Source organism: Ciconia boyciana, chromosome 1, assembly GCF_034638445.1.
Source record: "Ciconia boyciana chromosome 1, ASM3463844v1, whole genome shotgun sequence".
NCBI classification, from domain to species: Eukaryota; Metazoa; Chordata; class Aves; order Ciconiiformes; family Ciconiidae; genus Ciconia; species Ciconia boyciana.
Genome location: NC_132934.1, coordinates 7,902,443 through 7,927,490, shown reverse-complemented (window position 1 = coordinate 7,927,490; position 25,048 = coordinate 7,902,443). Strand labels below are relative to the sequence as shown.

The following is a 25,048-nucleotide window of genomic DNA, read 5'->3' as shown; positions in this document are numbered from 1 at the left end:
TCAGACTCCTGCAAGACCTCAGGCTGTGCCTGTGCCCACCTGCAGCAAGCCTCTGCACAGCAGGGTTTTTAGCAGGGTGTCTGCAGAAGGCAGCTCTTCTCTAACTATTGCATTGGAGATGGAAACAGCAGAGAATGTCTTTCCTGGTGTCTCAACAAGTGCTACATGCACATGGATGCAAATGAGTACTGGTAAATCTTCAGTACCACAAGAACATCTGCTGTCTCCTAAGCCTTCGTTCAGGGCGGTGAGCCCTGAGCAACAGTTTGGACTGTGTCCTTCCAGAGAGCAGTTAGGTTTTATCTTCACTGCTCAGTGTGCAAACGTCCTGAAATCCCCTGTACTTGAATCATTAAGGATTTGAGAAGCAGAACTTGAGAGGCAGAACTATTAACACCTATATGGGCTTTCCTGTGATGCTTGTCTCCACGTTATCTGAGTGCCACAAACACGTTGATGGATGTGAATTCACAATCCCTTTATGTAGTAAGAAGCTGTTACCTATGTGACCTACGAGGCTTGGCTTTTTGGTCCCCAAATCTTATCCTTCCAGTCAATCCCCTTCTCCGTCCCCACCTTTCAGCCAGATACAAAGGTCTTGCCTCTACTCATCGGAACACAGTCTTCAACACAAGGAAAACAAGACATTGCTCTTTAGCCTTCCCTGGTGAAGAGACCATTGAAACATTTTCCACATAAATCTACCCAGGATAAACAGGCAAAATGTGATGTTTCAGCCCAAACAGTTAATGCATTCCAAGGAGGAGCCAGGCAGCTTTGCTGAACAGGCAATATAATCCAGCAAATCATTTGCTTAGGCTGCTGCTGCTGCTGGATTTTGTAGCCTTCACTGGCTCCAACACCACCTGCCTTGTACATGTGTCATCAGCCCTTGAAGTGGTGGCCAGGGAGCAGCTGTCCTGGTCTTGACACAAGACCTTGCGCTGACTGCTCTGTACGTGCAAATGCACCGATCTACTGCGCAGCAGCATAACAGTCAGCCTCTCCTAATGGGTTATCAGCAAGTTGCATGGATGCATTTCACTTAGCCAAGGCAGGTTCAGAAGTAGAGGTGTTTCCTCCTTGGTAATGCCAATGGTGTGTGGGAGCATCTCATTGCCAAGGAGGTCGGGAGCAGGACTAGATGACCAACACCATCAGCAGCGCGGCCTTCATCGCTGGCATCTAAGTGAATCCCCCATGAATGTCGGTGGCATTGCTAACCCAGCTCCTGGGGGAAGAAGTTCCCCTGAGTCAGGAGGACAGTTTTGCTCAGCAACGAGACAGCTGATTGCCATGAGAGGAGGGAGCAATCTCTGGTGGGGGAGCTGGATCAGAGCCCATTTCACTACCTTGGCCACAAGCTTGGGTTAACTCACAGGGTTAAGTGTAGTTTTTTTATCCTTTGCTGAGGGCAATTTCTAAAATCCGAATAAACCTCCTGCACAATGGCAGGGGGGGATGTGCTTTCATGTCAACTGCTCTGTGAACACTGTGTCTGTGTCAAAGACCTGGAAAGCCCTATTCAAAAGCATACCAGAGAAGAACAAGACCTACTCAGCACAGAAAAATACACAGCTCATACACTAATGGAGCTGGGCACTGAGCCATTTTGTGAGGTTTGTCTAGATGGTTTGATGCCCTCTCGGTAGCAGTTAAAGAGAGAAACTTGCTGCCAGGTGGTTGGGGAATAGGTGGTTTGTGAGGAGCAGGCACATCTCATGTGAGTGTTGATGGATGTTGGTGGGAAGGCTATGAGCCCTCACTGGCCGGGACACAGCTTATAAAGCCATCCCAGACAAGAAACCCCATCTCTCTCCTTCTCTTGGTACTTAGTTTAAATGGCCCAGAAATGGAAGTAGATTTGGGGATACTCGTGAGACAAAAGAGGCGGTGATAGAGGGGCTGTGCTGGGGAAGACGGGTAGATGAAGGAGAGCAGCTCTCCTGCTGCAGGCAGGTCAGGAGCACAGGGACCAGCCAAGGCAGGGCATGACACTCAAGCTAAGCCCAGCTTTCTGCAGGACGAGGCAATGCAAGCTGGCCAGTGTGAGACTGCTGAGCGAAAGCTGGTTTTACAGAAGGGCTGACAGCTCCTGTGGGGAAATGCAGGTGTCTGTGATGGTGTTTATACCAGACACCTGCAAGCACTGTTCACTAAAAAAAAAAGGCTTAGGATTCTAGTTGATCCTTTTTTTCCTTTCTTGTCCAATATTTCAATAGTTTTACCATATGATGTTCAATAAGTTAAATTTCAAACGTCTTAATTACTTCATTCATTCCTTCTTTGCCTAAAATTTTCCTTGACCAGTTACTTCCCTCACTGCCCCTTCTCTCCTGTCCTGAGTCTTTTCTTGCCTTTCCTTCCAATTCCTCTGCCTTTCCCTCGCTGTCTCTTGTTTTCTCTTGGGCTCTGCATCGCTGTGTCTGCCTCATCCCTCATGTTATTTCCTATTGCCTTCACCTGTGGGACTTCATGGGGTGCAGGAGCATTTCTCACCCCTGTAGTAGTCTACAGTAATCTACTGATCAGTCATCTGTGCTGCCTTGCCCCCCTTTCCCATAGGTCTGCCCCTCTAGATGTGCACGCACATCTGTACAGAAGGCAGACGTACTTCCAGAGCCAGGAGGCTGGAATCAAACCCAGTTCAGGGAACTGCCAGCTTCAGTAGGATTCCCCCCTCCAAATCCAGAGCTCCTTGGGTGTTGGATAAGACATGGATGGCAGGCAGTTGTGTTCCTTACCACATCCCTGGAAAAAATTCAGGTACTCCACTGATGAGTGCCATTTGAGAGAAGAGAAATGTGCTGAAAATTAAGCATATGTTGTCTTACAATGGAAAATATTTAAGTATAAATGCTTTAAATTGCATGAGAGTGTTTTGTAAGAGAACTGTCATATACCATGAGACAACTTTACCGGAAAGAACATCTGTAATAAGAAACAAATCACACTGACCTTTGCTATAGGTCTTGAAAGCAGGTTTCTTTGGAGTTGTGGAGACTCATTTGCCCTCCAGCACTGGAAGAATTAAGATGTTATGTTTAACATAAACAAGAGAGGTTTAATCCCAAATCCTCATGTGAGAGCACTTTGTGTTCTCTTAAAAGTTCAGTAATTCCATAAGCAAGATGGACAGTTGGGTTATTTTAGACTTAACGAAAGCAGGGGACGGAGAGAAGGGACATCAAAGAGAATTAACTCATCAGAGTAAGAACCCAGTTGTGAAAACTGAACAGAGTGTGAGTTCAATTGTATTAACTATACGTGGTGCCAAGGTCTCTCATTATAAGACACCTTTCTCCCCTTTTCATTTTATCAGGCAAACGGCAAGAGGAGAGGTTGGTCTGCATGGAACTATCCCAAATCAGGGCCATGCAGCCTTCTGGATATGCATGCCCGTTCCTGCTCAGTCAGTAATAGCATGAGAGTCATGATTCGCATTACCATATGGGCTCTACACAAGATCCTCTGAGGTCAGATGCTGATTTCTGAGTGATGAAGGAAAAGTAAGGTGGTTCGGTTCCTGCAGACTGGGAGGCTGCACAGGGAGAGATGTTGTGTCTGATGACCTGCCTCTACTGGATCTACCTGCACATCATCTCTGCACTCAGCAAAGACAGAGCAGGCTTTGGTTTGGGAGCGTCTTGGCCCTTTTGAAAGGGAACCCCTTCCCCAGCTCAGGTTTGTCCTGCTGCTCTTCTGCCGGGGGCACAGAGAGAAGTCAGCCCTGGCAATCTGGTACCATTTAGCAGCACTAAGTTCTCTTTAGAAAAAGATAGTATCAAACATGTTTCCTCCAGCTGTGATTCAAAAAATTAAAACTCTTTGAAAACATAGGAGGGATAGGATATAAATCCAGAAAACTTGAGCTATGAAAGCAAAGGCAAAACATTTCACATCTCCATCTTTTTATTTCCACACAAGAAGCCAAAGTCCTACAATATCACTGCTGCATTAGGACTCAGACATGTACAGCATCACTTTCTTCATCACTCCCCTGTGATGCTGCAGCTGAAGAAAGCCAGTGTGAGTGACTGGGTGCAGGAGGGATGATTACTGTGGCTCAAAACCAGGCCAGAATTGCCTTTACTTGACTGAGCTAGGATTGAAATGCACACTGTACTTTGCCAATACAATTTTTCTTCAGGAGTGACCAATGGAAATTGCTACATACTTGTGTAATGCTGGCTAGCAGCATAAAGGTGGTTCTTGGATGAAGGAGCAGAATACCAAACAGGAGTGGTGGAGCTACCCTCTTCCTGGCTTTTTGGAGACCAGTCTCTGCAATCCAGTGTTCATCTCTGGTCTCTGCAGGAGAAAAGGATGTTGAAAATCTGGGGCAATCAAGCTACAACAATGACTGATAGTCTGGTCATCCTGCCACTGAGTAAAATAAACTGTATTCAGTTTATTCAAGGGAGTGCTTGATTAGTGGATTATAAATGCCAAAACTGGGTGAGGATTTCTAATAAGAGGGTTTTTTTTCAAGTAGCATACAACAGCACAACATGATCCCATGGCTGGAAGCTGAAGCTAGGCAAATCTAGAATGGGAAAAAGCATAAGATTTTAGCATTGGAACAACTCACCAAGGGATGAGCTTGCTTCTCCACCATCTGAGATTTTAAAGTGAGGGTTGGATGTCTTTCCTCTGCTTTCTTCTTTTAAATTCAGTTATGATCTTGACACAGGAGTCCCTGGGTGACGTCTTCTAGCCAGTGTGGTCAGATTAGACTTTCCTAATGGTCCCTCTGCCTTTAAAACCTTTGATTTATAGGAAGTGCATTTACCTGGATCAGGGTTCACCCGAGGGACAGGGGAACTAGACATCTTTATTCATTCCTCCACAGCTGTGGGAATGATATGTTTAGATATTTTTCCCATCGCCAGTTGTGTCAGTGGTATGTGTTATGCAGATGTGTGTCTACTGGGAGCTACGCTCAGACAGCGCATTTCTCATTGATTTATGAACAGACTTCTGAGTGCGGCAGCTTCTGGCCTCCGCTGACTTGGGCTGGAATCAGCTTGCATGTTGTTGCTATTCTTATGCTTGGACCTGCAGTCATGGCTCATGAACCAGATGCTGCAGAAACATAGAGCCGAGGAGGTCCTTGCCTCAGAGCTCTTCTGTAAGAGCCTGGCATGAAGCAAGGGGTGGATGCGGGTAGCCAAGGGAGCCCAGGGAAAAGATAGTTGGTGAACATGATCGGTAGTGATGGGCCAGAAAAACAGTGTGTGTAGCAACAAGTTGGGTGGACAGTGGTGGGCCAAGGCTGGGTCTGCCTAGTAAAAGATGCTGCAGGACTCAAAACCTGAGAGGAAAGAGCCTGCACAGCATCTTGGTTGTGTAAATGGTAGGAAAGGCCATGTCTGGGAGAGGCTATGGGGAAAGTGTCTACACAACCTTGAGAATAGAGAGGAAAGTCTAAGGTGAGCATGACATCCAGGTTGTAAGCCCAAGTGATGGATAAGAGGAGGTGATAGTGCCAGTGATTGAAAAAGGGAGAAAGGGTCACTTGGAATGAGAGTAACAGTTCCCCTTCAGCCACGATGGGTCTGAGATGAGGGCCAGATGTCCCCAGATGTTAGGGAGCCAGGCTGAGACAGGAGTTTGGGTAGGAGGACACAGCTGACAGGACAGAGGTCCATATCCAAAGGAAACTGCATTTAAATTGGTGAGATTTGTCAGAGATTGGGGCAGAGAGAGAGGAGAGCAGGAGCCTGTGGGCACAGTGAGGGCAGGATTGGGAAGATGGACAGTGGAGAAGGGTAAAGGCCAAAGGGGCCTAGAAAGGGCAGAAAGATACAATTAAGGTGTAGGCAAAGATCTCCATCCATACCAACTCTTTGATCCTTCTACTCACTTTTCCATTCAGATGCTGAATGGTATTACAGAAAGTCTTTTTACTGCTGTGCATAAAGTAAATCTTTGCAAACTCTTTGAGACAGAAGTGTATTCCCGGCTGATCCCCAAAGACAGATCCTGTTTCTTCATGGTCATGATTACTCTTCAAAAGAAAGAAACATAAAGAACTACGGGGAACTTTGGCCAGGGAATACTTTTTTAATAGGAATCACCCAGACCAGACATTGGTACAAAAATAGTTAAATATGATGGACCAAATGTCAAACTATGAGAACAATTACTCAAATTAGAGAAGCATAGAGAGAAGGTAACGAAAACATCTCTTCCTGTGGGGACACGAACACAGCCAAATATTCATCTTTGTAGGTCACCCAGTTTAAAGAGGGGTGGACAGGGGGAAAGAAATCTGGGTTTGATATTTTGTACCCTGGACTACAAAGGAATCACTGCGGATATATAAATAAAAGACAGCTGGGCTGAGGTTTCAGATCACCTACACCCATCAGAAAGGCAGCCAGACTCCGAGCACTGTGCTCTCTTGTTTGATACCTGGACTAACACTCAACTCTGTCAATACTTTAAAGGCAAAGAGAGAGACAGAGCAGAGCTATGTTTTATTAAAAGGTTTAAATCACCCTCATCGCCACAGAAACAGCAAAGAAAATGACACAGCCCAGAGGGAGAAGCTTTTGGTTTAAATATCTGTAAAGACGTGTGGAAGAAAAGGAAGAGGTCCTGCCTGGGAAAACACAAAGTCTACAAGACTATCTAAGCAGAGGAAGTGAATGAATAACTGTGACACATGCATAAGTGGCTGAAAGCACAGCCTGAGCGGTAATTGGCTCTATTGATGCTCCTCTGATTAGCTGGTTTTGGCTACAGCACTCATCAGACCCATGCTCAGTTCATAGCACAAAAGTATTCACGCTGCACTGAAGAATGTCTCAGATCAGCCGGTGGATCCCTGCAGAGAAACAGCAAACACAGATCTGAAGGATGTGGTCTCCAGGGAAGGTTTCTAAATCCTTACTTCGTGTCACTAATTCCTTGTTATCCAGAGCTGGAAGAGAAAGGACTCCTGGAACGGATTCAGATGCTCCTGCTACTTTTCACTACGTCAGAAATGAAGGAAGAGAGAAGAAAATTGTCGGTGCTTCTGTGAAGAGAAATTTAAGAGCAAAATCACGTTAATCACTGTGATCTGAATGTAGATGGTTTTAATTCTTTACTAAAATACTGATCTGAAAGTTGCTAATGAACTCAAACAGCAAATAGCCCAAGGGACCAGCTTGTTGGGATGGGAAGGAAAGGTTACACGCTGATGAATCTCCGGAGACCCTCCTGACAGGGAGAGGTCTCAGCTGGGGATGTCTTGCAGAGGGCACGGGAGAAGACAAGCCACCCCAAGCCCTTACAACGGCACTGGGCACAGCACCAGCAAATGTAAATGGAAAAGAACAAGGAAAACAGGCACTTTCAAGTGAGAGCTATTATTATTTTTATGTGAAGACTCGCATACCTACTGCATCTGCTCCAGAGTTATGGCCAAGACTTCCTTTCAGCTCATTCAGCTTTGAAGTCAGCTCCGTGGACTCCTGCTGTATCCTCAAAACACCGACGTGACCACTCTGTAGGATGATACAGAAATTCCAAAGAACATTAATTACTTGCTTCCACACTCTGGTAATCACCACCAAAAAGAGAGTTGGTGAGCATCACCCAGAGCCAGCGTATGCCAGCGTATACTGTTGTGTTTTCTGAGATGGCTCACTGATTCAAACACTCTCGCCAAATATAAGCAGTTTAATTTAGACTATTAATGATAGCATTAAGGAAAGACACATTCATATTTTGGGTGTGAGCTGCCCATGTCCCTCCCTTTCTCACCCTGTCCTCCTTCCCAGCTACTACGTGGTGGCTAAGAAAATGTGAGGAATAGCAGAACAGATCACAGCTTAGATTAGATATTTCCAACGTGGTTTGAGGACAGTTGACCATTACTCACTTGCAACACACAGTAAACAGAGATAAAGCTTAAATATGAGGATCTTCTACCCAGAAGATATCAATCTCCTATGTATACACAGAAGAAATAGCAATTGCGTTTCACACAACCTAAGTATTTGGTTCCCAGGACAAAACCAACCAACCTACGGTTACAAACAGCTTTTTGGGGCTCTACCTCCTCAGCAGCAGTGCTGGAGTAATAACATACCTGTACATTGCTGCCCACACGCAACATGAGATTCACGTTGCTGAAGCCGCCAGGCTCTGATGCCAGTCGTACCACTTGGATAGACCATGGGGAGACATAGAGAGACCACCTTGGATGGGCTGAACATCTCTCCTGTCGCTCGCAGCACTTCTCTCCTTCTTCACATGACCCCCATGTCTTTGCCTATGTCTTGAAGCACTGTTTCTCAACAGAAACCTATCTATGAGGTTCGTACCAAGGCCTCCATGTACACTGGATTGCACAAAATGCCTCCAGGACTGCCCCAGCCTTGTCTGAAGTCAACAACACCTCAATTCTTTGTTTTCCTCCTTAGTTCTTATTTATGTATCTAAAAACTACTGAATGAGGCTCTGAAACCTTCTCTACCGCAGTTTAGTCCCTTCAGTTTCCAAAGCAAAAGTAGTTTTTTCCTGATGGTTAACATTACAAAAATATTGAGCTTCTTGGTCTGTTGGGATTTCCTATTTTCCTGAGGATATTTTCTTCAAAAAATTATTTTCAGGATTGTCCTTTAAGCTTTTTTCCTGAAAGTTGTGAAGCAATTTGTTGATCTTCAAGAAACAGATTATAAAGAAAAGTTAGAAAAGCTCTATCTGTCATTCTGGAGTTTTTTTAGGGAAAAAAAAAATCAAAGTCTGTTTCTGTTTTAGCAAGAACCAACTTTGCTGTTCTTGCGTAAAGCTATGCTGAAATACATTGTGGGACCATGCCGTCATGAAATATGAATATTACCTTTGTTAAAGTCTTCAGCCCATTTTCTGCACACAGCTGAGTCTGATGAAACTATTCCAGAGGGAGACACTTGTCACAGAAGTCTTGTCTCACTGTAATGAACTTGGCTCAGCATTATTTAACTGATGATTCATTATTTTGCACATTATTTTGAACACCAGTCATGCACAAGGACCCCCCTATACCAGGCACAGCACAAACATGGAACAAAAAGGCACCTTCTGCTCCCAAGAGCTCCTAGTCCTTGTAGAGGACTGGAGAGGCAGATGGAGACAGACAGACAGACGGACGGACGGAGGATGAGATTAAAGGAAGCAGCCAGGACATGCTGTCAGACTTTTAGTAACCATCACAGCTAGGGAGACATTTAAGTGGGACCATGTCTCCATGATGGTCATATTCTAACAAAAGTTTTTAAGGGTCCCATGCCCGTTCCTGACTCTATTATCCCCAGTGAGATCAGATGTGGGAAAAAGAGAATACTGAAATAGAAAGAGGCTATTTCGGGCTGTGAGTGGTGTGGGGCCCCCGGGGATCCTCGGGAGAAGCTCCACAGCAGTTCGTATGCGGGGAGAGGGTCAGTCTCTGAGCCATCTGCCAAAAAGCTGGAGAAGCCCGAAGCTGCCTCACCCAGTTCTAGGAGGAAACGGTGGGAAGAGAAAATATATCGAGAGCTGGCTTTTTATTTTTACCTTGCTCACCAGATGCATTTTGAAAAACGATTGCAGGCTGCTAGGAAGAGCTGCTCTCCTCCACTTGCAAGTTTTTCTCCATCTTCATCTGAAGTGGGAGAAGTGGGTGACCGGGTTACAAGCTTCCCCACACACATCTTCAGTTTCCCAGGCTCTTCTTTCCCAGCAGGAGCTGTGCACAGCCCCCTGCTCCACTGGGACCCTTGCACTTCCAGCGACTTACGAGCCACCCCTTCACCTCCCAAAGCCCTGGGTGCCACCAGTGCCCACCCCGGGGCCAGGGGATGCCTGGCAGCAGCTGCCCTCACCCCGGGGCGTGCTTGCCCTTCGCATCTCTGCTCTTTTACATCTTGCCGCTTTGCACTCTCTGTCCTGTCCACCTCTTCCCTTTGCATTCCTCCTCTTTGCAACTCTGCCTTTGCATCCCTCCCCTTTGCATCCCTCCCTTTTCACCTCCCCCTTTGCACCTCTCTCATTTACATCCCTCCCCTTTGCCTCTCTGCCCCCTTCGCATCTCTGCCTTTTCCCATCCCTCCCCTTTGCATCTCCGCTCCTCGCATCTCTGCCCCTGCGCACCCCCTGCCCCTCTGCCCCTCGACCCTTTCCATCTTTGCCCCTTTGCACCCCTGCCTGCTTGGATCTCAGCCCTTCGGGTACCTGCCTCCTGGCACCCTCCACTTTTCCCCCCCTGCCCCTGCGCACCCCCGCCCTTTCGCTTCCCTGCCCCTTCCCATCTCCGCCTCGCCCCCTCCCTGCCTTCTCCACCCCGGCCCTTTTGCCCCTCTCCCCGGCCCCCCGGCCTCCGCAGCCTCCGGGGCAGCCCGCAGCGGCCCCGGGCCGTCCCCCCGCCGCCGCCTGCACCCCCAGCCCCCTAACCCCCCTCCCCTTCCCTCCCCTGCCCGCCCGCCCGCCCGCCGCGGCGCGCCCCCGGCCCGGCCGCGGAGCCGCCCGCGATGCCGCCTCCGCCGCGGCTGCTGCCGCTGCTGGTGCTGGGCTTGGGGCTGGGGCTGGGGGGGCGGGCGGGCGGCGGGGGGGGCTGCCAGCTGCCGGCCGAGTGGCGACCGCTCAGCGAGGGCTGCCGAGCCGAGCTGGCGGCGATCATCGTCTACGCGCGGGTGCTGGCGCTGCACCCCGACCCCTACGGCGCCTACAACTACCTGCCCTGGCAGAGGGGTCCCCCCGCCGGCCCCCAGCAGGGAGCGGGGGGGCTCTTTTATTCGGCCGAGATCGAGCTGCTCTGCGACCAGGCGTGGGGCAGCATGCTGGAGGTGCCCGCCGGCTCCCGCCTCAACCTCACCGGCCTCGGCTACTTCTCCTGCCACTCGCATACCGTCATGCAGGGCTACGCTTACTTCTTCTTCCTCCGGTGAGTCCCGGGATAGGGGGGTCCGGGGCCGGGGGTCGGCACCCCGGCTCCGGGGCATCTCCGCGGCCGGGGGGCTGCGCGCCCGCTCCTGCCGGGAGGGATCGCTCCGTCCCGCTGCCGCTCGCCCCGCAGCGCCTTCTCCTTTGCGCGTCCACCCACAGTTTCATCGGGAAAAAAACCAAAACAAAACAAAACAACCCAACCCCATCGTATTCCAGCTCTGCCGGGCAGCAGATGTACGGGGAGCTGCTGCTGAGTAGCTCCTGGGTGCTGCTGCTTTTGTCTTTACGGCGGGACGGTCACGGTGCTGGAAGGGGGGCCAGCGCCTGTTTGACAAAGTTTGGCATGGGAGTTTAAAACCCATCCCCAAATGCTCACCCGATAGCTTTCTCTCATCTCTCCCGAGTCCCAGCCAAATCCTGACTTTGGGCTCATTGAACGAATAAGAAAATAAACCACAATGTGGGAACAGAGCCATCGCCTTGTCCTTTCAATCCAAGAGCGTTTGCGAAATACTACTCAGTGGCTTGTTTTGAAATACTTGGTATATTCTTACACTGGGTGCATAACGAAACACAGTTTGATGCCGTCTAATGCTTAGTCTGTAGCAATAACTTTAAACATGTTTTACACAAGTTATTTATTGACTGAGGGAGTACTTAAACTCTGGAATCAAGGGAAAAGCCATACAAATTCAGTAGGAGCCATGGGCCAGAATATAGATTTGCCTCATTCATGGGGGTTCATTGATGTCTGCAGGGTGGTAGGAGCCCGTTAGGACCTTACTGCTGCTACCTGCTGCAGTCCTCCGTGGTTGTAATTGCCGTCTTGGCAACTAAGTGCCAGGAGAGCTGAGAGCCATGTGCTGGCCAAAAGTCTGTCTGTGCGACTTTGGTGGCACTTGTTGGGCCAGGCTGAAGAAGAAGTCACTTGTTGAGACAGGTGACTTCTGCGGGAGAGAAAGTGCCGTTCAGCCTCACAGCGGGCTGCCTGTGCAATTTGTGTTTCAGAATGGATGAGAACTACATCCTCCTGCCGCACGGAGTCAACTTCCAGGAAGCGATTTTCCCGGACACCCAGGAGAACAGAAGGATGTTTGCCAGCCTTTTCCAGTTTTCTAACTGCTCGCAGGCGCAGCATGTGTTGAGCTTCTCCAGTGACTGGGAGATTCAAGAGGACAACCGGGTAAGGGATTTATTTGCTCTCCAGTGCTTGTTTTCTAAGTCGGCACAGGCATTCCCATGTCATTTGCAAACATATGTATATGAATGCTGAGCAGCAGGTCCCTGTTTTTTCTGGTCCTTTGGTGGTATCACTGGCAAAGTAACACACTGGTGGGGAGATGTGAAACTCTGTTTTCAAAGCTGACCTCTATGTTAGCTGTTTAGCTTCCTGTGGACCTGAGCAAAGCTTGGTATCAACCTGTTCATGAGCAATAGGTTGGAAACCAGTATTGTTTGTGATCCTGTCCTACTCCACCCAGCTCATTCCTGGGTTTGCTGTCTCTAGACCCCATACTTTAATTTCTGCTGAAATGTTCAGGAGCAGAGCTTTGCTTTTTTACTTCTGTGTTCATCTCATGTAGCGAGACCAGTGCCTGGACCGTGACAGACTGTAAAGGATTATTCTTGCCTAACGCCACACAGCAGCATAAACATCTACTTCTGAACTAATCATCCTAAGCTGTCTTTGTAGCAGCTGGGGAAAAATAGACTCTTGAGGGCATGGTTCGTCTGAGCGTTGAGGGCATGGTTCATCTGAGCGATGCCGGCACCTACTTCTGAACCAGCTCAATGAAATGCCTCTTTCTCCTCTCAAGGGAGGCCACAGCGAGTAGTTCACCCTCTAGGCAATCCTCCCTTAAGAAAGCACATTTTTAGTATGGAAAGTCCAATGATGCCCGTTGTCAGTGGCTTCTGAGCCCCTTTGTGGGGCTGTAGTGTGTGTAATAAATGCAGAATTTTAATAAATACTTTCTTGGCAGTGAGGAGCAACCTGCAGTTATGTGTGTGCATGTTCTGAATGTGCATATACATTTGCAAAAGTGGAACTTGGAGAGCTGTTTTAGTGCCAAACCTTGTTTTATGAGGCTAGTGGTTTCCACTGGTAGCTGAGAACATTTTAAGCGTTTCTTTAGGTCAGGATGGACAGGGCATGTGTCATCGCTTGCGTCTTCTGTGGATTCAGCCAAGGCACAATATTTGAGTACGGCAGCAGATGCACTAGCGGCTTGTTTGGGAGATGGATGGAGGGAGCTCAGTAGTTGGGTGAGCTTTTTCCCTTCACCAGCTGGCCGACCGCCAGCGTACAAAGTCTGAGTTGCTGTGTGGCCACCTGGCCAGTGACACAACCCCTCTCCTTGGGATGCCCCGTGAGTGAGCGTTTCCGCACTGCTGATATTTTGGGGAGAGACCGGGGAACAGTGACATTCAAATATATATTTGGGGATAGCAGCAGGAACTGATATTCGAGAGAAAATTAATTGTCTTACAATTAGATCGCAGAGCTGTAACCCTGTCTGGGAAAGAAGGGGGAGGCGTAGAGCCCCAATCCCAGCCCTGCCTCCTCCCCACCAGCCTGCAGGCTCCCCAGTGCCCCAAGCAACGTATTTGGCAAGTAAAGGCATTGCTGCTGCCAAATCCACAGATTTTGCTCCGAGGAAGCAAAGTGGTGTTGGGGGACCACCAGATCCAGCTCCCGGTGTCTGCTCGTGATGCCTCTGCACTGTTTATTTAGCCGCGCTGAGCTAAATGTAGGGGATCTTGATGGGTTGGTGCTCGTTTATGCCAGCAGTGAATCTTGCCGGTTAGCTTTAATGGAAATCACAAGGCAGAAACCCCCAGGGTAAGTTGGGGCAACCGAAAGCATATGTATCGAAAGTGCATTTCAGCTGTTGCGCTCTTTGACCCCTCGCAGCTGTGAGCAGATTAGGGGGGATTAGAGCTGCTGGTCGCACAGACAGGGGCTGGGGGCTTTACATACTTCAACACCCACCCGTCGAGTGAATAAATTCAGCGCAACTGACGGACACTTTGTCTCCCCTTCCTAATGAAAAGTAAAAGCTTCCTCTGCACCAGTTAAAAATAGTTCGGGCTGACTGTGCTCCCATTCAGCTCCTGCATCTGTGTTTGCCCAGCCGAGCGCCAGCTCCCGGCGCCTGCATGCCCCAGCCTGGGAAGAGGATGACATTTCTGGCTGCCATGGTATTAGGAATTAGTTCCCCAGCTCTTCCCAGTGCAGGTGCTCATGTCCAAGGTGCAGCTCTCTTTAGTATTTTGCTCCTCTCTTTGCCTTGTCACATCCGATGGTGACTTTCCCAATTGCCACTGTGTCTGCTCGCATCCCATCACAGTGCGAACAATTTTCATTTCCAAATGCGCTCGGTCGAGCTGTCCCATGCTGGCTCCTGAGCTGAAACCTGTGGCATGTGCCAGCTTTGTGGCACAGAAAGTGAGCATTACTCAGAGCGTTATTCTTGAAGCTTTTTGGAAAAGAGGCTCTTAGGAAGCCTAGGGATATCTGCAATAGTGTCAAGCTGTAAAGATCCTAGACAGTGAGAAAAAGGTCTTCTGATGAGGCTCATACTGCAGTGAGGAGTCAGGGGTCTCACTAGCTGCTGCGTACTCACATAAATTGCTAGTTAAAATCCATCATGGATGTTTTGTGCAGTCAGAGGGAAGAGATGGAGACACTGAGATCCTCAGAGCAGAAGGCAGCTGGGGCAAAGGTCTGGTGCCAGGAGTTAGTAGCTAAGGTTCTGTCTCCAGATCTTGAGACAGCAGGGACATCTTAAAAAGCGGCTCTGTCAAAAAGCAGGGTGCACAAGTAGGTTTGGAATAAAGGAGTAATGAAATCTCCTGTTTACAGCTGGATCCTGTACTTCGAAAGACTTTTTGAATGCCTGTATTTGCTTATGGCCCTGTGCCCTATTCTCAATATATTTCTGGGGTGGACATTTTAAGGGAGAATTTGGCACTGGAAGCATGTGCAGTTGCAATGCATAATTCGTGTTTGTAGCTCTGGAGTGCTCAGCCAGAAGGTAAGAGAGCCCTGTGATGACTGAACGTCTTTTGCCTCATGTAATGCTGTTCCCAGTGAGAGGTCCCTTCCGTGGTGTGTGCCTGAGGGCCTCGGAGCATGGGACCCAAAGGTGACTACTGACATGCTGTCCTCCTGCTCATCCTCTTCTGTCTGCCATGCTCCTTGCATGCAGGCAGCCTTGTCTGGGCTGTCCCATGGGGTGAAACGAGGAAAAAGCCTCATGGCTCCTTCTCCTCCACCCAGCAAATGTGCCTGATGATGCAAAAGAGAGCAAAGAGATGTGCAGGAACTTCTCGATGCACTGGAATGCGCAACCTGCCTTTTCCATGGCAGGAAAACCCTTTTAGTTTTCAGAAAGCCCCATGGCGCATGGTGAAAGGAAGCAAGACCCAAGATACATCTCGTTGGGGATAATACATTCCTCATCCTGGGCCTGCTGCTGTCGCTGGAAGTTAATTCCAGCTGTGTTTTTAAGCCCCTTGCCATCTGGGCTGAGGGCCAGACACTGCTCTCCATAGTTTTCCAATAACCCCACAGTCTCATAAATTCTCTCAGGTGCTTGTTCTGGCCACTCTGGAGAGCAATGGTAGCTCCGGCTGGCGTTTCTTTAGTCACTTGCATTTTGGTTTCCAGGTTTGCAGAGGCAGTAATTAATTGGGCTCCATCCTGCCTTTTCTCACAGCCCCTTAGTGATGTTTGCAGACCTACTGCTTTACTTTGGCTCGCTGTCGCAGTAGTTTCCGCAAGGTTGTTGCTAAAGCCCTGAGTTCCCACCAGGCTTGAGGTTGGAGCTGGGTTTGTAGTGAGTGGCTGCAACTCCTTGCAGAGCAAGGGGCCCCTTCTTGCAGCACGTTGCAGGTACCTGGGTCCCAGGCTTGGCCCAGCCCCAGAGCTGATGTTGGTAGAGATAATAACACAGGAACACTCCTTTTTGTGCTTCGGAGTTACAGTTTTAGTCGATTCTTCCCACCCTCCTCTCCTGGGAGAAATGCAGTATTCACCTATCCAAGGAATCCTGCAGTCACAGCAATTTCTTTTAATAAGGTGCTTTTATTAAAGAAAGGAAAAATTAAGAAGTAATAAAAACCTAATTGAAATTCTTAAAAGCTCCATGTTTTTACCCAAGTCTCATGTTGACCCCCTAAGGGAAGACCCACAGACGTATCAACGAGTTTGCAAAGTCTGACAGCGTCCTACGCGGGCATGCCAGGCTGTCCCATGCCGGCTGGCATGCAGCCTCCAGGTCACCCCTGCCTCGGGAAACCACCCCAGACACCTCTTTTCCTTTACCCCCTGCTTCCCTCAGTGCCCCTAAAATTGCTTACAAACCCCTGCATGCTGGCCAGTTATTCTCTGGTGCAGCTGGTGTTTCATTACTGGTTCTTTTAGGGAGCAGCCTTGCGACCTTTTCTTGCTCAAAAGGAGTCCGAGGGGTCAGACTTTTCTTTGGGAGATGGGGATGAGCATTAGGCAGTGCAGCCAGCATCCTGCTCCAGGGATGGAGAGGGGGAACAGGAAAATCCTGAAGGCCTGGAGCACATCTATATGTGCCAGTGCCTCTTTCTCACGACAAATTTTTCTTATGGCTAAGTGCTAAATGACACTTTTCTACACTCAGGGGGTTGGTCTCTGCTTGCTCAAGCTGGGAGGTGGGAATTGTCACTGTGGTTTCCCCCTCTCACAGTGCCTGCTGCTAAGCCTGGGGGTGATGCAGTGAGTTGGGATTGAAATCTTGTTCCCCTGCAGAGTTCTACCATTTTAGTGCAAATGTAGAGGCTGTAATTTCTCCTCCTGACTTGGCCTTCTGCAGGGTGGTGCGATCTTGTAAATAAGGCTTTGTTACCTTGTCTGCACACGAGAGATTACACCAAAGTGACTCGAAGTCTGGTGAAAATAAGGTCTATAGAAGTGTCTAACAGCACTTGTTATTTATTATTCAGAGGGATTTTAACTCCTGGTTTTGTCAACAGGTTGATAGGGAAACATGGTCTTTTGGCCTCCGTTCCAGCTTGCTGTGAGCTGCAGAGGTGCTCACAACCTGGGGCCGTGCAGTGCTTCTTTTACAGGGCACCTTCCTCCCCTTTTTTCACGTGGGAGAGTTGCAAAATGACCCCATGTGCATCATAACAAGGGAATTAACAGCAGAGTGTCAAACTGATTGTGAGCAACTGTGAGAGCACTAGCACTGTGATAAAACCCACGGAAATTAAGGAGTCTAATAACTTTAATTAAGCTTGGCAAGATTGCAGGGGGAGATTATATCCTTTATTAAGTATCTCTCCCTGCATTGCCTCTCCTGTCAAGCATCAGAGCCACAACCACACTGTTACTTCAATTGATTTAGATGAACTGACTTGCCTTCTGAGAGACCTCCAGAGATTTATCTGGGTAATAATAAAGCTTTTATGAGAGTAGTCAGTGTCCCAAATAAAAAGCAAGATAATTGGTGGGTTAGCAGGGCAGTCTACAAATATCTGCTTAGCATCTTTGGGCCTGGGTCCTCTTCTCCGCTGGCACTTTGGCTACTGTAACAACCTGATGACGTGATTAGGACACCTGCAAGACTTTGGAGCAGCTGAAAACAGAACCGGATAAGAAAAGGAATGTAATTGCATAAATGGCCTTGCCATTATTATGCAAAGCAAAGATTAAATTAAATGACATTCTTCCTCTGTGGAAGTAGAGGAAATTATTTCAGAGCTATTTGTATTTTAGCAATGGCTGTGTGCATGAACTGGGAGCCACTCGGTCAGATCATTCCCTGAACCCATCTGTGGGCAGCAGCACATTTGCTCAGCAATGGCCCCAGCCTGTCTCTTCCCTGATGCTCTCAACTGGGCAGATGGTAGCGGGTCTCATTCAGCAACACTTCACAGGACCATGAGGGCTTAAATCACAGAGAAATAGCTTCTTACACAAAAGCTCTTTGGGCTACCAGAGAAGGGCTTACTCACATGACATTTGCTGTGGGGACCTGTTTTGATCCATTTTCCCAGGCAACATGCCCCCGGAGAGGGGAAAAGAAGAAGGAAAGTTGGGGAAGTCCCCATAATTTTTCTGACCGCCCTGATTTTGAGTCTGGACAGTGATTAAATAGTATCATGGCTAGATACCTGTTGGAGAGAGGCCTGTGGCATCTCTGGAGAGAGCCCAAGTTGCCTTGGATGCAGGGACCAAAGCTCTTCCTGCTGTGGCTGAGATGGATGTTGGTGATGCTGAAGGTGACTTCACTAAATGAATCATGCAAAGCCTGGCCACTAGAAAAACTAGCTGATAACTGTAATGGATTTCAGCTGCAATTTCATCCATGGTATCCACCGAGATAGAACGAAAAAGCAGTTTGATTTTTCTCTTCTAAAGTTAAGCACTTTTTCTCTTGAGGAGTTCCCTCTCTGCTCCAAGAGCTGGGAGAGGAATCGCAGGACTGGAAGACACTGGTCGTGGAGTCCAGAGCCAGCAGTTTTAGGGCAAGGACTGGTCTGGAAAAGAGCAGGCGGCAGCCTGGCTTGGTTAAGACAGTTTTCTTTAATTCCCATGTACTGGCCTTTTGTGTTTGCTTGTGGCATGAGCTGCATAAAGGATCCTCCCTTCTCTGGTCCTAAGGCACTAGGGAAATAGAAAATATTCTCAGTTCAAAACACTGCTACATGGCAAGAGCAGGGCAAAAAGACCTTGAAATAGATGAAAGTAAGGTCCAATATCTAGAGGTTTGAAAATCTTGGTTTACATTCGGTTTCTTGCCCTGCCATTTGTTAGAAGAGTTGTTGCTCCATTAGCCTAATAGCATGACAGAAAGTGTACATCGCTTCTGGGTTGTTTTAATAGTGATTTACAGTGCTTTTGTTTTCCTCTCAGAAACCCACCCAGAGCGTACCCCCTCCCTACGATCTGTGTTTAATTTGAATACATGTAAGCAATATTAGATGAAATGGAGAACTGCTGACAAGTGTCGGGGATGAGGGGAGACCACAAGACAGTTGATATGTTTGGGTAACATCCCCAAGAGTCTTTTGGCATAGAAATGGCATTGACTCATTTCCAGATCTTCCCACCCAGGCTGTGGTAGGGGACTCTTAGAGGTCTGATTGGCATCTCCCTATCAGTTTTCTGTCTTCCCACATGCACACAGGCTCCTAAAATATAGAATAAAAATCACAGAGGCATTCAAAATAGTCTTATCCATGGGACGTTTCCATTGCATATGGTCTTTGTTATATTTATAGCACCCAGAAGGTGTTCTGAGCACTTCCCAGGAGGGAAATGGCAAAATTTCTCTATTTTTAGGGTGTGTCTTAGGGGTACCTTATTTCTGTATTGAGAGGCAGGTTGGCTGACTGCCATATACAGTGCAAGAAGGTTGACCTGAGGTAGCATGGGAGCCTTGAATTTGATGTCAGTTGTGAACAGTGTGAATTTGGGGTTGAATAAGGAGTTTTTCCCCACCCACCTCAACTCTTGTCCCCACTGGCAGCCGTGACCAGTAGGGAGCTGCCAAGGTGAGGCCCCCAATTTGTGCCCTCCTGGTACCAACGCGGGTGCAGGACGAGGTGAGGGGAGTCCCAGATTGGTGTCCCAGCTCCTGGTGAACAAGTCTGGACCAACTTGCTCCCTATCAAGTGATGCAGATTACTCCAGAGCACAGGTCTCTCTGCCTATATCTAAAGGCACATCCAAGTACATGATATCCTTAAAAATATCCAGTTTCCAGCCTGCCAAGCAAGGAAATGCCTAGACAGCCATGGGTATGTGTGTGTATGTACACGGCTGCCTCCTCCGAAGGGCGAAACAGCAATCCTTCCAGGAATTGGCAATGAATGAAGACCCACATGGCTCCAGGCTGCTTTTAATTATCCAGAGCCACACTTCAAAGAAGTTCTGCCAAATGCACTAAATCATTCTGGGTTTCATGGCATGAGGCTATCTGCTGCTGTACATGAACTTGGTGGCGAACAGGCATCTGACCCCAGCCCCAGGACACCTTTTTGTCTCTCCATCTGGCTTCTTCCACCACCACAGGGGTGGGAAACTGCTGGTGGCCACAGAGGCGGTTGGTGGTTGTGGGCTGAGCTCTGCACATTGAGAGACACAAAGATGGGGCTGAAGGGACTCTGTTGTCCCTCCTGTGTCTCAGATCCAAGGCTACCTGGAGGAGTGCTGTACCCTTGGGATTTCCAGCCCAGAGGTGGTTGAAAGACCTGTGGTGGTTCTGCTGAGCATGAATCCTGCCGCAGTGCTTGCTTAGCTGGACAAAGATTTTTTTGCAAGACCCCAACTGCTGACTCCTAGCCAAGGGCTGAAGCAATGTGTTTCCCAGCCATGTTAAAAAGATGCAGCTACCTGGCCAGGGCTAACTCCATAGTGTGCAGCACAGGTAGGATGTTGCTGCTGTTGTCTCACGGTAGGTAGGAGAGACGGGACTTTCATTGATCTGGTCACATTCCTGCTGTGTTAGCACAGAAGTGGCTGAGGTGGGAGATACCTCCCTCTGGGGAGGGCAAAGGAAGGTTTGAAGCTACCCTCATGAGTATCCGCATGTGAAGGTGAGCACTGTAACAAGAGGCGGATTTCTCGTCCATACCCTCTGGGGATGACACTGTCATGGGAAAAGCAGCAATCAAAAGACATGAGGAGGCCAAGGCTGACTTTGGTCCCTTGTCTCCTTCCCTGTGTGTGAGTGTTTAAGTGATTCCTCTGCTTTTCTGCTCTGTCCTCCCATTCATGGCCTTCCCAGCATGGGAAAGTGAGGGAGGATGTCCCACTGCATGTAGACTGGGAAGGATGAAAGCACTGGTCAGTGAGGGAGGCAACTGGTGGGGACCTGGGCAGTTACTGGAGCTGGGAATTGAAGTGATGTGGAGCAACACGTGCTTGAAAGCGCTTGTGTCCATGGCCAAATCACCTTCCTTGACACAGGTTCCTGTACTCAAGGTGCTCCCCCGGGTATCTGGGACCTGGCCTCTAAGGAGGAGGGTTGAGGCTGGTGTTCCTGTAAGGTGGACATATTATCTTACTAACCCAAGGCAAAACAAAATATGCAGTCCAAAGAAGCAGATCATGGGTGTTTTTTGATCCAGTCATGCTACTGGAAGATGCTCAGATATGTCTCCTGGCACCCCACTCACAGTAACCCACTGGGACTATTTCAGCGCTTTTGGTTGGGTTGGGAACAGGAGGGAGAAGCAAACATCTGAGCTAGGTGCACGCAGCTCTTCACCTGCTTGAATTCTCCTAGACCTTGGTCTGGGCTGGCCATTTTGGGGAATACATTCAGACTGAGTCTCAGGCAAGTCTGCTGGGCCAAGAGCAGCCAAAATGAATGAGGGAGGTCCCCAAATTCTGTGTTGTTCAGCCCAATAATGGAAGCCATCCAACCCCCTCTGTAAATCTGCAAGTCCGTAGAAGCATTAGGTGGTTTTGTGTGTGTAAACCCATGCTTTGTGTTGTTCAGTGGTTGGGAAGAGTGATTCACATGGACCAAGAGTCCTGGGCCAGGGTCTGTCCTTGATGCACATGCTGCTCCTACAGGCACTGTGGGCAGAGCTGGTCTTTGGTTTAGTTGCTGGCCTCAGTCAACCTTAAATCCAGGGAAAAGTCTTTTCTTTCCACTTCTCTCTCTCTCCTGACCCACCTATGAGATAGATACAGAAAAAGACGGAGCAAAACATTTATTAAAATCAGCAGCCACCAAAATCCAGCTGGCAGCTGGCAGACGGAACACCTGTAATGCTGCCTGTAACCAGATCAGCCATTGCGGCTTGAAGGGAGATGAGATCTTTCAATTTGGGACATATTTTCTCCCAGCCCATGCATTTTGATGTTTATTTTCGCAAACGGCAAGCCAAGTTGGCTCCGAGGCAGCAGTAGTTTGAATCCCTAATGGAAGCTGCAGACAGAGCCTTTTAAAGCCTGTCCTGCCTCCGCCAGCCAAGTGCCTTTCCAAATTCCCCTGAAGAAGTGTCCTTGCCCTGTTGTGCTCGGCCAGGAGCAGCCACGCGGTGCCAGGCTTGGCTTCACCACCAGCCCTGGAAGCACGCAGCCCCTTGCAGCAGCTAATGCAAAGTGACAAACCAGAGTGGCCGGTTTCGAGGGACTGGGAGTATGAGGTTTCAGTGTGACCAATTACATCTGGTTGCTGCTCAAATCGTTGCAGGTGTCTCTGGCAGCTGATGTAGTGACTACCTCTTTTTGCTGCCCAATTTGCAGGGTTTTTTTTGGAAGAACGCTGCTACAACTGTTTGTTGAGTTATCTGTGAAATGAATGACAGTAGGGAAAAATATACTGAGGGAGAAGCAAGTTTCCATGACACTGTATAATGCAAAGGGGAAATAATATGGCTAGAAAGCCAGGTCTGAATTTCTGCCCAAAAAACTTAAGAGCAAGCAAGCAAAAAAATATTTCCTGAGATCTGAAAGCACTTGATGGACTTGTTCTGCAGTATTTTTGCATTTTCTAGATCAGTGGGGAACCAGCAGAAGTACTAGCTACTGCAAGACGGAATGTCAATGCAGTGTTTTGTATTGAGACAAGATATGGGAATAAAATGCAAGCTAGTACTTACATGCTGTCATCCTCAGACTCATTTTCATCGCTATGCAGGGGTAGCAGAACTGTTCCCATTCTGTGGATGGTAAAAGCGAGGCAGACAATTTAGGCTCTGTATCCTAGCCTAGTCATGCTAGGATACAATTGCTAGTGGAGACATGCTAGTGGAGACAATTCTCTTTGGCCCAGGATTTATCCTCAATGGGGTTAGAAACAACTGTCTGAACGCTTTTTCTATCTGTAAACTTATTTGTATAAATCCTATACCCTTCCTCCTCTGTGTCTTCCAGCCTTGTTGCACAGGCAATGCCGTACTTTGAGTAAGGAGGTGTGTTCAGATGGGTGACACATGAGCAAATGGGGTTTGATTGTTTGTTCAAACCAAAGCATGTTGGTGGTACGAAGCCTGGCTTCCTTCTTCAGGTAGATGGTGACATGTCCTCTTCATTGTCTCAAAACACAATGAGTTTATCCCCTGCATTTGTCTTCACTGTAAACCTGTTTCAGAGCACATTCACTTATTTGGCTTGCTTTTTGCCTTTCCAGAGCCTCTAGACAGGGTCTGAACACAATTATGTTCTTCTGGATGTTTTTGGTTATATTTTTTATTGTGGAAAAAATTCAGTTAGTTGCATAACTGGATGGTAGTCGGGGAGAGACAGGAAGGAAAGTCAAAATGGAGGAACAACTTGTACTGACGTTGGCTGAGGATAGGAATAGAAAATCATATGCTGTAAGTCCCCATTTTCATTACATGGGTAAAGAAGTCCTGTTTCAGAGCCTTTGAAGTGTGAACACAGCAGCCATGTCCACTCGAAATCCTCCATTTTGGTGCAGAGCAGGAAACCTCTTTTCCACCTTAAAAGCATCATCTTGGGTTGTGGAAGAGGAGGTATAATGAGGAAGGGGCTTAGCCACAGTGGCCATGGGAGGACTCTGCCAGATGCCAGCCCATGATTTAAAAGATCTCTGAGGTCTCAGATGGGTGGGAGAGAGTTTATTCATGGTCTATAAAAGATGCCGTGAAGTGAGAATCTCTGTGTACGTGGCTTATCTGTGGGAAGGAAACAGGCAGCTTATTCTTGATCTGTAAGTACCTCTGTTGAGGAGGTATCTGTAAGTAAAGACAAAGAAAAAATAACAGGTGTAAATGAGAGAAAATTAAAGTAACATGGAAATCAGAAATGAAGAAATAATCCACCGAAATATGTAGCCAGCTGATGTGGTGAAATCTCCATCATTTACAAGGCTTGGGTCAAGCTGGGAGATTGCAGTGGGTCTCTTAGTCAGAAGAAGACACTCTCCTTTTGCTGTCTGCCTCTGGAGGAAGACCCATTGCACGGCTCGTGACATGGCTCTGGGAGGGACTATATAGGGTTTCAGAGTGCTCTGTCCCTGTCCACTTCTCATTCCTCAGACTGGATGGCTGTGGCAACAGTAGTGACTTGCTCCCTCTGGAGAGGGCTAGATCCCCCACGCTGTGGCTGAGCAGCTCCAGGAGGTACCAGATGGCATCCACAGCCCACCTCATCCGCTGGATTTGAAACGACAAGGTGGAAGTGAATTTTTCTAAAAATCACTTGCAAGTTCCCTGGTCCCTTCAGACAGTTACAGCCATGCTGGACATGAATGCTGATGTTGGGAAAAGCCCATGGATTGGAAATGAACAGTTTTAAGAAGACCCCAGGAGAGGGTTGTTACTACCATCGGTTACTGGGTTTCTGCCCTTTTACATGGTTTAGGCTCAGGCACGTTTTGTCTGAGTTCAGTGAACACTTCATGGTCTGTCCCTTGAAATCCTAATTGAGCCTGTGTTTTCTTAAGTCTTGATTTCAAAGGGCAGGGGAACAAATGTGATTCTTGGTTCTTTTCCCGAAGGTATGAAACTGTAGATTAAATGTATCCTGGAAATAATATTTTATGCTCAAATCTTTCCCGCTGCAATAAAAATGGCTCAAAACCACATCCAGTGACAAAATCCTCTTATATTTAACCCATGTCTAGAAGCAGCTGAAATACTGATGGGAAACGTCCTGGTGCTTCCAAGTCAGTGGCACTCTGGAGCCGCTGGAACGCATCCTGCTCCTTACGGACGGTCCAGAAACACATTACAGATGTTGAGGAGGTGAAGGAGCAGGCTCCTTCCATCACAGCATTAGGACAGAGAAGGGCTAAAAACAAAATCCCAGACTGGAGGCATCCCTTACGCATTTGCCTGCCTGTTGTGTGTCCGGACTTCAGGATTGACCTCTGGTTCCTGCTCATTGTCAGAAATGCCTGAAACGGGAGAAGCCTCCCGTGGTCCCTGCTAATGAGGGGGTGTTTATCACGTTCTGGTAATTGTGTTTGCTATGGTATTTACAACATTTCCTATGTTTTGAAATGGAGACATCTCAGGCTTGCCCAGGGCTAACTGTGTACTCTAACCTGCTCCTAAGCCCACATGTGTCTTTAAACATTAACATACACATTGGCAGCGTCCAGGGTTGATCTCAGCCCCACAACACCGAGCTGGGAACCTGACTATTGCAGTGTGAATGTTTGCTCTCAGTATTTATCAAGGGCAGTAT

The 25,048-nt window shown here is 48.2% G+C and overlaps 1 protein-coding gene across 1 annotated transcript in view; it reads left to right on the top strand.

The window, feature by feature from the left end:
• The first annotated feature begins 10,423 nt into the window (after positions 1–10,423).
• Positions 10,424–25,048, top strand: part of CCDC3 (coiled-coil domain containing 3) — a 41,677-nt gene continuing 27,052 nt past the window's right edge. The window contains exons 1-2 of the mRNA XM_072866158.1: positions 10,424–10,894; positions 11,905–12,079. Of these exons, the coding sequence (XP_072722259.1) occupies positions 10,482–10,894; positions 11,905–12,079 (588 nt within the window). The 5' untranslated portion in view covers positions 10,424–10,481. The remainder of the gene's footprint in view (positions 10,895–11,904; positions 12,080–25,048) is intronic.